Below are 11,180 nucleotides of genomic sequence, written 5' to 3'. Positions count from 1 at the left end.
CCGAAAATGTTTTCGGATTTGTAAGATTTTAGATTTTCATTTTAAGATCAACATTTTGCGGTCATTAGTTTCAAGAATTGTATCATAAAATTTAAAAATTCAATTTAATCATTTCAAAAAACATTTTTGGAATACCTCCATAGTTTTGAAACTGATGTACTAGGCATTTTCAAGAACTGCCAGCTAACGAGAAGATAACTTTACAAGAATTTAAAATCTTTGTTAAATCGCAGGGTCTGAGTGTGTGCGTGTGTGCTGGGTGAGTGTGCGTGTGTATCTTGTGAACTATACTACCCAAACGAGAAGTTGCATTTACAACACTCAGAAAAAAGCAGCCAACAAACAATTTGTGTGTATATATTTGTAAAGCTTATATCTGCTCGATAGATCATTATCCTAGCTGTTGCTACATCACACACAGACACACACTCACCCACCCACTTTCACACGCAAGTCGCCAATTTACTTGAAGAGAGAGTCATAACTCAAAAAAGCGATTTTCAAACCGCATTGCAGCGAAGATAAAAACCTAAAGTTTTGACAAGTTTACAGAATACCCAGTAGTATAAAGCTGCATTGATTTTTTGAGCTATGACACATTGTTAGTAAATGAGCAAAATGCAAAAGGTTGAGCCTAGGAAATTTGTGAGGGGTCTGCGCCGTGTGCAGACCACGCCCATTTGTGGGCGTCGAAGGAACCCGCCGGCGGGTTGGAAATGAAAATAAGTAAAATAAAATGGCAAGTAAGAAAAAGGGCATGCGAAGATTAACTTTAAAGCGAAATGCAGGAGGTCGAGTGGAATACAATTAAATTAAAAGCCTAATATTATCAATGTAAAATCGTATGTAAAAAACAAAAACACAAGGCAGAAATCTATAAAAACTGACAAGAAAACCACCCAGAAAAAATGAACAAAAAAATACAAAAAAGAAACTGAGAAATAAATACATTTACATAGATGTTGCAAAAATCAAGAGAACCGAAGCTCCTCCCATGGATTCCCGAAACCCTCTCTGTAGATTTGCGTATCCTGTCAGTGAGCTAGCACCTCTGGTTATGTTTCTGGACGCCATCTTCTTTATACCGACACTGTTCACCTACCTGCTCATCGGACTGCTCATCGTCATCCTGTGCTTCGTGGTGGTCTACATCAGCCACAAGATCTATGTGTCCGTGTACGACAACCTGCCGCTGGCCGCCCTGCCCGGAACCTCACGGCAACAGCTGCTGGGACTGCGACGCTCCAACCATGCGATGACCATGCGGGAGTACCTGGACAACTCGCTACGCAATCCGCGCTCCAACCAGCCCAGCCTGCGCTCCGTTTGGATCCAGAACCGCTCCCAGCTCCTGGAGTCATCGTCGGGTAAGCCTTGTGCCAGTGCCACACCTGCTTGGCCAGCTCTTCCTTCCGGGTTCTCTTCCCCCTCTAGTCCTGCGCATAGTGCTCTCCCTGGAGCCCTGCTACCTGGTCAGCGCCGAGTTCGATGTGAGTTCCAGCCGCAAGGCCATCAGCTTTCTGTGCAACTGCCGGGATGGGCCCGTGTGTGCTGCCACAGAGCCGAGGCCGACGGGGTCCGTGCACATAGTCCGCTTCTTCGACCACCTCTCCAAGATCCCGCGCCTCAAGGTCATGCTCAAGTGCAACCAAAGGCGGCCGGAGCCGCGGCTGGACAGCCGGACACAGTTGACCCTCGACGATGTGATCCAGGAGGCCAAGGAGAGCCAGGATGCCCAGTGCACGGACAGCGCCGCCGCCTGTCGACCTGTTGGCTCGCGTCGGAACTCCCGCCTGCCGGATTAAGAAGGTGTGGCCAATGTATGATACGGGTGTTGGGCAGCCCTAAGCCACAGACTGCTCTCATGTGGTATAACTCGTTTTATTAAATTGTATACAAAGATCAATGGGGTGGAGGCGCCAGGGTCGTCGGTTGGGTCAGTGGGCCGAGCACTGAGCTCACGCCAGCTTATGGAAATCGCGTGACTACGAAGGTGAAAGTCAATGGAACAGGGGCGTGCGTACGTACTCCAGCAGGGGTTTAGGGGTTCTTCTTTATTGTTTTTAAGTTTTCTAAAAAGGAGGGGATCAATTTTCCATAATTATTTGTTTAAAAAATACATTTCAGACCCCTCACGTATTTTTAAACTATTTTAATGCTTTTATAATTTTTTTAGATTAAGAGATTTTGCATAAACCAAAATTGGTTGTATTTTTAATTTATTATTGCGCATTTGATGGCATAATAAACAAATCAACATTCCCAACAGCATTTCCCGGATCCAATTTATATAAATCCATAGCCAGAACAAATTTATAGTCTACAACTGATTAGGTATTTGCTGGAAATGGTGATAAAGTTAGTCACGTTACATTAACATTTTCGGAGTTTAACTATAAAAGGGTAGATATTGTTAAAAATTGTGGAAGTTAGTGGTAATTGGCATAAACCAAATACTAAATAAAGTACCTATATAAACCCTTAAATTATTATTCAAAAACAGTTAACTTTATTAGAATCTTGGTATGTTTAATTAGTTTTTACTTTTTTTGATGCTAATTTTCTCTACACCAAAGGAAAGAAACTAATTTGGGCCCACGTCCATGACCCGCAATCTAAATTTGTGAGGCCCGTGTTTTTGGGGCTTATCATTTCGACTGGGGTATTCCTTATCAGCAGATAAACGGCACTCCAGACCGGCCGTTAACCGAGCTATCGGGCCTAATTGCCGAAATCACTAGCCCCCAACCAGAGCGCGCCGCCACGAGAGACCCCAAGTAATTCGCTTGACGCCATTTCATTCTTTATTGACGCGGCCAATTAAGAAGGCAGCGCCGTTGATTTGATTGCAAGGCGACTGTGGATGCGGCTGGAATTCCTCCCTCCACGAGTTATAAATATAGCTGCTGCTCGAGAAGTTGCCAGATGTGAATGGCGGCTACCAAGCGAATTGGAACTCCAAACTGGAAAACTTTTCTAATCTCGGCCCGGGTTACAGACTCTGTTGCACAAGGCGCTTATCAAGACGACCAAAAGCGAAGAGAGCTGAAATAAAAACTGGACGCAGAACAAGTAACGAGCGGCGGTCTGGCAACGAAGCGTATACGTAATGCCAGGCAAAGTTCCATTCATTTAACGCTCTCGGCTCGATTCAGTTCTCGGGCAGGTGTCAAGCGACACACACACGAAACGCCGACGCGGTCACAATTCCAGAATATCATATAAATGCTGTATATGCTATCGTGTGGCTAATTAACATACTGAACGCACCGCCACCCGTCGTCTCTTTACCTGAACCTGAGCTGTCTGTCGGTTTTGGACCTAGTACACTCATCCACATTTCTGGACGGGGAAGCGAGTACAAAGTCAAAAGTAACAAACAAATTTTGAAACATATATCGTACATATATGCAAAAACCGATCACCATCATGCTGGATCCCATTTCGGACACACCACTGGTCTTGGCCTACGTCTTTATGTCGCTGCTAGTGCTGATCTTGTGCTTCATACTGGTCAATGTGGTCCACAAGCTGTTCTACCGCAGCTCCAGCAGCAGCGAGTTATCATCGGTTCCTATCGCCTCCGCCGCCGCTCAGCCGCTGAAGACCTCCATCATGGAGCTAGACGCCATGAAAACCGGTTAGGATGGATGGATGTGGGGTGCAGCGCAGCTGGCAGCGAGAGAAGACTGGCGGCGAGAATCTCAGTCAGATGTCGGAGCTCCGGTTTTAAGTCGGGCGATTGGAGCGGAGCACGAGCAACGCCAGCTGCGAACCACCCACTCGCACGAGCCACAAAATCTAGACGCCTGTTGATACACACACATAGTATAGAAAAAACATAAAAGCAATTAGACCTAAATACACGAAACTAGGCTTACGAGTAGAAATTAATACCTACATTTAACGCGCTGGTCCTCTAGTCAATTAATTGTTCGTTTTTTGTCCTAAGGTTAGGTTACATGATGTACATTGATATTGTAAATAAAGTGACTTGAACGATAGCTGAAACAGCAATTAAGGTAGATTGGGGGCAAGTACAAAACACTTAACCGGTCGAGACGGTAAATGTGGCCTGATCGATGCGCAGAAAAGGCACAACAGCCTTATCGTTGCAGTATCGAGACGTATAAATCGTGAGTCAATGGCGAGCGTGATAAGGAACCCCTGACTTAGTCATAGATTTATACATAGTTTATTTAAAATAGCATGTTCATCTATAAATTTGCAATTAGAGCGCAGTTTGTTGTTGTGGTAGCTGGATGAGTTCGGACTGCGGGAGTCCTCAGCCTTCGGGCCCTGGGCCTCGCAGCTGCGACAAGATGAGTTGAACGGTGTTGGGGATTGGATGAGCGTAGAAATGATAGCAGCGGACTGCTGGTGGATCTGCGGCGGTGTTATCATCAATCTGTGGGATCGCTGCAGGGGAGAGATTGTTATAAACAATGCCCAGATGCTGATTAAATTATTATTTAACAACTCACCCCGAGAAAGTCTTTGGATGCTGCGACGTTAGGTCATCATCCTGGCTGCCAAGAGCCTTTTTCACATACTACAAAAGGGGATTATTACAAACGATTAGGTAATAAAATGCATTTTAGTAGTAAAACCTACCATGGGATTTAGTATAATCTCCTCCTCCATTTTGTTGATCTGCCTAACCTGATCCAAAACATGGGTTATGTTATTTTGCACGTTGAGGAACATATCCGGTGAGTTGTATTTCTCTGGATCGTCTTTGAACAGCACCATGCCGTCCTTTTGATTGATGCTGGCATAGATTTCACCCGACTTGATCTGCAGTTGATTATAAAAAAATTAATATAGTGATGAAATGAAAAATACATTAAATTCCTTACCATGTTGAGGATGTAGCGCTCTGCTTCGACTGCGCTGGACAGCTGAACACGACTGGCCACATCGCTCAGGGAGAGGGTCAAGAAGGTTTTCGTTAGTCGCTGGATGTTCCGCTTGTACAAGGAGGTAGCTACCTAAAAATTACAAAATATAAAAATGTAATAATTTAGTTTTGCGTATAAACAGAAATGTGTTATTGTGTTTAGCAAAACCCTGAATTTTTAAGAGCGACCGGAAATTATTTGATGTTAGCCGAATTAATTTTGCGGGAACTTCCGCCTTAATTTACATATTCTCTTTATTTGAAACGACAAGGCATTAAGAGTATGGTTTATGACACTGTTTCACCTTGAAAAAATCTATATATTTATAATTTTCTTTTTGATGTTGTATATTCCTTTGCTTTTCTTTGATTTTTCATACTTAAAAGGTTTATTAAATGTTTTAAAAAATGAGTTTTTCAACCTTCAAGTAATATAAGATCCCCCATTTTTTTTAAAATCATATATCCCCCTCGAAATACTTGCCTGCTTCGCCAGTCCCATATTGTTATCACGCGTAAATGCTTCACTGTACTTGAGTATGATGATGCGCAGCTCTTCGCTGGACGAATTCGCGTACACATTGACCAGGTCGTGATAGTGATTGGCCATCGGCTTCATAAAACGGCCAATGACCTGTGAGTTTTTTGGTATATACGCTATCTGCAGCAAGAGGATTACAAGATTAGTAGGCTGATATATGGACGGATATAAACTGCTAGCTAAGTCACCTTGCCCTCTACGATGAGTGAAACCATGAGAAACTTTTTGTATGCCTCCAGCATGATGTGCGACATGGCCATGGCCGGCGTGGTGATGCATACCTCAAAGAAGTACAGAGCACGCTCGTAGTTCTTGAACGCCGTGTAGATCATGCCGCCGTAGTAGTAGTACAGCAAGAAGTACTTGGCATCGTTGTTGGCATCCTAAAAAGGGATCCATTTGTTAACAAAGTTCTAGACTAGATTTCCAAGCCAACTACCGTGTGCTGGGACGACTGCTGTTGCTGCGTCTTGCACTCGGCGGCCACGGTGGAGATGTCCGTGATGTCTGCGTCCAGATAGGGCAGCACTACACTGAAGTTTTTCGCCTTCAGGCTGAGCAGGCAGAGATCGGCGTGGATGGGCGTTAGCTGGGTGTCCAGTTGTCGAATCTGGTCGATGGCGCGCGAAAGAATGCGTATGCCCAGGATGCTGAGGTTCTTTTGCACCACAAACTCGGTGAACAGATGGCATGTTTCATAGACTGTGTGGAGATCATAGAGTTAGCTTGGGGTTCTTATTGGAAAGATCGAATGGTAACCCACAGGCGCAGACGGCAAACCGCAGCTGCTCCGGCGTGTTGCGCTGCACAAAGTCCCGCATCAGCTGGATGAGCTGCACCGGCTCCGGATTCGCGGTGGATGCACTGTGCAGCTTGGCCAGGAGCACATAGAGCACGCCCAGCGAGTGCTGCTGCATGTCGAGCGTCTCCAGCACGTTATCCAGGATGCTCCAGTTGCGGGCCAGCAGCGACAGCGACTCCGGCAGCTCCTCGGCCAACTCCCGGAAGCTCCCTGCGTTCAAAAGCCCGGCGAAATTCGCATAAATATCAAAACAAAGGCGGCGGCGAGACCCCGGTCTTTGGGGGGCTCTCAGATCGCCGGTTGCCCAACTTACCGGATGCACTCAGCGTGCGCACCTGATTCACGTAATTTTCCAGCGCGCTGCCCATTTTAGCTAACTCCGAGACTATTTTTTGGCCTATTAATTTGCGAAAATGCGAAAAATTAACTTCGCGAAATAACAAAATTGACGACGAATTAGAGCTGCACCAAAAAACGATTTTTCATCGATAGCTCTTGTTTTTCCTGCCGACCTGCGTTTTCCAACTCTGGTTGATAGACCGTCCATTACCCATTACTGTTTATTAGTACTAAATAAATTTAGATCAGGCGCGCGATTTGATGCATGAGTTTTCAAATCGCGCTTTTGCTTTTAAATTAAATATAGCCTTATTTAATTAAGATTTGTATTCTTTATTTCGAATAATTATATTTAGTTATTTTTATAAAATACATTCTAAGATAGTAGTACTGAAATTGTTCTAAGTTTAGACATGGGTTCAAATTCCGATAGTCTTAGAAGTGGAACTGACATCTCTAGTCTCGATTACAAGTCGATAACCACATGTTGTTGCTGTTCTGTTTTACTTCAAAATAAAAAATTCTACGTAAAATGGATAGTTCACCGCGAATCGTATATGTGTGCAGCCTGTGCCTTCGCCAATATGATCTTCAGGAGGATCTCCGGGGACATTTGATATGCTTCCATGCCTACGAGCCCATTACTGTGCCCAATGCCAAAAGGAAAACCGCAAAGACATCAACTAAACAACAAACTCCAGCCGGCATGATTGTCCAGGATAAACTAACTTTGGAGCAGCAACTGGAGGACTCGAAGACATTGCCAAGCGAGCTGCAGCCCATGCCGTTTAAGGACTTTCGACTGGTTCTGAGGGCCAATATGCTAGAGCCGTAGGTAAAACCATTAAATCACGAGAAAACCTAAACCAAATCTCAATTTTCCAAAGGTGCTCCTTCGGCAGAGAATGCCCCTTCAAGTTTCAGGATGCTGCCAAAATGGAGCTCCACTCGAAGTGCCACAAAGGCGGCAGCTTCTCCTGCTGCGAATGCGGTCTAGAGCTGCCCAATTGGCGACGTTGCTCGGCTCATCTGTGGAAAGTCCACCAGGTGGATGTGGATCTTCTAGAGTGTCCGGCCTTCGATTGCCACTACAAGTCACCCATCTCCGCGCTCGTGTGGCGGCACATGCAGGTCCACAAGAAGTGGCGTCCTCGTGTTCTTCGCTCACTGGCCGCCGTTCAGCGGAGAAGGAAACTCAAGAAGCAGTCTGGGGAGATGACCACTCAGCCAGCAGCTCCTCCCGCCCCCAAGAAGAACAAATACTATGCGGAGAAGACCTGCGAGATTTGCCAACGCAATTTCGTCAATGGCAAAACGCTTTCCAAGCATATTAAAACGGTGCACAACAAAATCAAACCATTCATCTGCAATGTTTGTGGCAAGAAGACGGCTCGTAAGGCTAGTTTGATAGTGAGTTATGGTTAGATTCTGTCTATTTAGTCCATAATACTATTCAAAACCTTTTCCCAGATTCACATGCGTCAGCACACAGGCGAAAAGCCTCTGCAGTGCGGCGAGTGCAAGTTCTCCACTCGCGATCCCAGTGTCCTGCACAAACACCGCCAGCGGCACGACGGCCAGGACAAGAGCAGCCTAAAGTGCAACCAATGCGAGTACTATTGCATCCAGGCCAATGCTCTAAAGCGTCACATGCGCCTCAATCATGCCGAAGCTTATAAGGACCTATGCTGTGATCTCTGTAGCTTTACTTCCATAAATGCCGAGCGCTTACAAGCCCACAAGCAGGATCATCGGCAGGGTTTAATCACGAACTGCGAGGACTCCATGGATGCTTCGCGTGCCGCCGGCTTTAAGTATCCTCGCAAGCTGGGCGACAAGAATGGGGAGGTGAGTTATCTTATCAACTCAGAAAATAGTCTGTTGAACATCAATATTTCTGAAGATATCAGCCGACTGCTTTATGCCGCTGGAGAGCGTGGATTCACTGCCCCATGAGCCAGCTGTGGACACGGGTGGCGTCACCATACCAGCCCCACCATCCGAGGACACTCAATTCCCCACGTATTTAAAGGACTAATATTATAGAACATGAAATTATTCGATCGATCTTTTATTTCATGGATTCATAGTAAGTTATTTATGTTGTGTATATTTATTTCATATACCTATGTTTTTATTTACAAATTAGTTTGTTGAATGTGGTCATGTCCAATGCGCTGTAAAGAGTTTTGTATAAAATAATGTTCTCATGCAGTTTGTTTTGGGGATTTAAATGCTTGTTTATTAAGTTGTTTCAGTTTTCCATTTAATTTTAATATCATTTTAGAATCTGATATGATTTTTTTTCAACATTCGAATTATTTAGTCATGCTGGTTTACCATGTTCCGATTTAATTATCAGTTACGTTTTTCTTTAAACTAATTTAAAATTTAAAAATCTACTCTGCTGGCGACAATCATCCGGTTTCAGTTCGGTTTCAAGATCAGCGCTCTTTAATCTATGTTACGACAGAAATGTTCTCATTTTTATTCATTTGGGCAGTTTCGCTAATAACTTGTTAAGTTGTTTAATGTTTAATTTGATTTAATTAGTTTAGTAGTTGAGCTTTACGTTTGGTTTAATATTTCTATTTACTTTACGCTCGAGTGCAATCAGCTGCCGGAGAGCGCAGATCAAGTGATCTGGCGGTTCCTAAAAATTATGCACCTCCTGTTCGCTATAGTACTGGAAATAAGTTACCACCGTGTTACAAAAGAATAGATTTTAACGTTTATTGTCTGAGTTTGATTCAAATATCAAAACATGTTCACTATTTGAGAGTGCAACTGAGGAGTAGTACATCGTAATGGAAAATAAAACGCTCAATGTAAAATTGTTAATATCATACAGCTTCTATTTGTTTTATTTACAGTTCTTAAATGGAAGAAGAGCATCAACAAAAATATCATTTCGACTGATTCACACACTGCCGTGTGCTGTGTTGTCTGTTCGGAGTCCCTGATCCCTGCTCCCTCCTCTTTGGCCAGGCCGGGCATTTTGCTTTGCTCTGATCCCCGAGCCTTAGATCTTGGTCTCAACGACGGGTTTTTTCTTCGACACAAAAGGGATGTGCAAAGAGAGAATACAAAATAGAAAAGGATTCGATTAAGTCAGCTGCCATTGAGCCCAGAGCCAACAAACGAGGATTACCATGCAAAGATTGGTTTGGTTTTGATTTGATTATCTGAACTGATTTGGTTGGATTTGAGTTGGTTGGTTGGTTTGGTGGTGAGGGAGCAGGCGCTAGATGAAGTGGCATGAAGCGAACTGTGCACTTTGGAGACAACAACACTAACAACAATGGGCGTGAGCTGACTGAATGACTGCGATTCGACGCGAATCGCTTCAATTTGACTGGGTTTTTGAGTACTTTGATTACGACGAGATACCTCTAAGTTGTTGGCTTGATTTAGCTTTGATTATGCTGATATTATCCATGATCACTACAACGTCTATTAAACAACTAACGAATTCATCTAGCTTCTATGTGTATTGACATATTCGACTAACCACCGCGTCCCTCGGTCGACTAAGTTACGTTTACGATGCATCCATCAATCTTAAAATGTAAAACATGTTCACTTACGATCTACTCTCGGAATTGTCGATCAATCATCGCCCTTCCATCCGCTTACTCCTTTGGATTTTTACTATTTATTTTATTTTGGTTTGATTAATCTTCTCAATCTGTTTCCTTATTTTTTGTGCGCCGCATAATAAATGCTGTGGGAGTTTCTGAAACATTCCCCAAAAAACTAACCCTTCTGAACTCATTTCCATCATTTCATCCTCTCCATTTAGTCGGTTTTGATTAGCATAGTACGATACTCTTAAAGGCTATTAGGAAACAGTTGTATCTACATAGGTCTATGAGTACTCTGTAAGAACCAAACACACGAACCTAGTGGAAGTTTAACTGGTCAGATCTGTCCGGTTTCTGGTCCTCGTCCTTCCGTGTTACGCAATCTTTAGTATGTACAGTGTGTGATTTGTGTGTTTTTCGGGTCGAGTTTGGGAAATCATATCGAAAATACATACGAAAAACCCTAGGCCTAGAAAATTGCTTATAAAATTGCGCGACACACTAAGTTAAAAAAGAGGAGAACACGAGTCTTGCGATCTATAAAATAGAGGACAATGCAAAAAGAATCAACAAAATCCTGCGCTTCGCTCCCATATAAATGCAGTTTAAAAAACAGGTGAACGATTTTGATTTTGATTCTGGTTTTCTGGTTTTGATTTCGAAAAAGAGTTGCCTTTTCTTTTGATCGTTTCATTGTTGCGTTTCGCATTCGCGTCAGTTGTAATTGTGGTCTCTGTCTTTCTTGGTTGGCTTGTGGTGGCGATTCTGGTTTCAGTATTTGATTCTGATTCGGTTTCTGTTCCGGGGCACAATTCTGCACGTTACTGGCCGTCGAGCATCAGACCGTGGTCACACGGTCGATCTCCACGTAACGCACAGAATTGTCGCTTTGTCAGCAAATCACCTCCTTTTCATCCAGAACAGCCGTGTCCATCGAGCTGAGCGATTTGAGTCGCGTCTGCAGCACCGAGGAGCCGCGCAGCTTGCGTTTGATTTTTCTGGTGGATTATAAAA

The 11,180-nt window shown here is 43.9% G+C and overlaps 5 protein-coding genes across 9 annotated transcripts in view; 3 read left to right on the top strand and 2 right to left on the bottom strand.

Annotated features, from left to right (window-relative positions):
- The first annotated feature begins 5 nt into the window (after positions 1–5).
- Positions 6–2,271, top strand: LOC108028287 (uncharacterized). Its single transcript, XM_017099998.3, has 2 exons — positions 6–1,367; positions 1,435–2,271. Exons 1-2 carry the CDS (start codon positions 995–997, stop codon positions 1,803–1,805), a joined length of 744 nt encoding a protein of 247 aa, XP_016955487.2. The 5' UTR covers positions 6–994; the 3' UTR covers positions 1,806–2,271.
- Positions 2,272–2,827: 556 nt separating this feature from the next.
- On the top strand, positions 2,828–4,004 carry LOC108028291 (uncharacterized). Its single transcript, XM_044095363.2, has one exon. The coding sequence runs from the start codon at positions 3,409–3,411 to the stop codon at positions 3,643–3,645; it is 237 nt and encodes a 78-aa protein (XP_043951298.1). The 5' UTR covers positions 2,828–3,408; the 3' UTR covers positions 3,646–4,004.
- Positions 4,005–4,179: 175 nt separating this feature from the next.
- On the bottom strand, positions 4,180–6,705 carry LOC108028285 (COP9 signalosome complex subunit 3). Its single transcript, XM_050885764.1, has 9 exons — positions 6,557–6,705; positions 6,205–6,453; positions 5,881–6,143; positions 5,630–5,824; positions 5,381–5,561; positions 4,860–4,987; positions 4,615–4,797; positions 4,485–4,552; positions 4,180–4,419 (listed from the first exon to the last, which is right to left on the bottom strand). Exons 1-9 carry the CDS (start codon positions 6,609–6,611, stop codon positions 4,404–4,406), a joined length of 1,338 nt encoding a protein of 445 aa, XP_050741721.1. The 5' UTR covers positions 6,612–6,705; the 3' UTR covers positions 4,180–4,403.
- A 317-nt stretch (positions 6,706–7,022) lies between these two features.
- On the top strand, positions 7,023–10,488 carry LOC108028467 (zinc finger protein 425). 2 transcript variants are annotated; one of them, XM_044094698.2, is made up of 5 exons: positions 7,023–7,413; positions 7,470–7,992; positions 8,053–8,430; positions 8,486–8,671; positions 9,456–10,488. In XM_044094698.2, exons 1-4 carry the CDS (start codon positions 7,115–7,117, stop codon positions 8,618–8,620), a joined length of 1,335 nt encoding a protein of 444 aa, XP_043950633.1. In that variant the 5' UTR covers positions 7,023–7,114; the 3' UTR covers positions 8,621–8,671; positions 9,456–10,488. The 2 variants fall into 2 exon arrangements, with proteins under 2 accessions (XP_043950633.1, XP_043950635.1); XM_044094700.2 differs by lacking the exon at positions 9,456–10,488 and adding an exon at positions 8,732–8,792.
- The window catches only part of LOC108028465 (uncharacterized), a 45,238-nt gene continuing 43,469 nt past the window's right edge, over positions 9,412–11,180 (bottom strand). For 3 of the 4 annotated variants that reach the window (XM_017100323.3, XM_017100325.3, XM_017100324.3), the window contains 2 exons: positions 11,071–11,164; positions 9,412–9,634 (listed from right to left, as the gene is read on the bottom strand). In XM_017100323.3, coding sequence (XP_016955812.1) covers positions 9,605–9,634; positions 11,071–11,164 — 124 coding nt within the window. In that variant the 3' untranslated portion in view covers positions 9,412–9,604. Of the gene's footprint in view, positions 9,635–10,169; positions 11,165–11,180 lie in introns of all 4 variants that reach the window. The other variant, XR_001768393.2, reaches the window with a different exon arrangement.

This window comes from Drosophila biarmipes, chromosome 3L (assembly GCF_025231255.1).
Source record: "Drosophila biarmipes strain raj3 chromosome 3L, RU_DBia_V1.1, whole genome shotgun sequence".
NCBI lineage: Eukaryota > Metazoa > Arthropoda > Insecta > Diptera > Drosophilidae > Drosophila > Drosophila biarmipes.
The sequence above is the reverse complement of the archived record's forward strand: the minus strand, read 5'-3'. Positions and strand labels throughout refer to the sequence as shown.

Bases quoted from the DNA above. Each gene is read 5' to 3' on its own strand.
- LOC108028467 (XM_044094698.2), top strand. From the start codon at position 7,115: ATGGATAGTTCACCGCGAATCGTATATGTGTGCAGCCTGTGCCTTCGC. The intron at 7,993-8,052 runs GTGAGTTATGGT...ACCTTTTCCCAG, and splicing joins CTCGTAAGGCTAGTTTGATA to ATTCACATGCGTCAGCACAC. The intron at 8,431-8,485 runs GTGAGTTATCTT...ATATTTCTGAAG, and splicing joins TGGGCGACAAGAATGGGGAG to ATATCAGCCGACTGCTTTAT.
- LOC108028285 (XM_050885764.1), bottom strand. From the start codon at position 6,611: ATGGGCAGCGCGCTGGAAAATTACGTGAATCAGGTGCGCACGCTGAGT. The intron at 4,798-4,859 runs GTAAGGAATTTA...AATCAACTGCAG, and splicing joins AGCGCTACATCCTCAACATG to ATCAAGTCGGGTGAAATCTA. The intron at 4,553-4,614 runs GTAGGTTTTACT...CCCCTTTTGTAG, and splicing joins AGATTATACTAAATCCCATG to TATGTGAAAAAGGCTCTTGG.
- LOC108028291 (XM_044095363.2), top strand. From the start codon at position 3,409: ATGCAAAAACCGATCACCATCATGCTGGATCCCATTTCGGACACACCA.
- LOC108028287 (XM_017099998.3), top strand. From the start codon at position 995: ATGGATTCCCGAAACCCTCTCTGTAGATTTGCGTATCCTGTCAGTGAG. The intron at 1,368-1,434 runs GTAAGCCTTGTG...TTCCCCCTCTAG, and splicing joins GCTCCTGGAGTCATCGTCGG to TCCTGCGCATAGTGCTCTCC.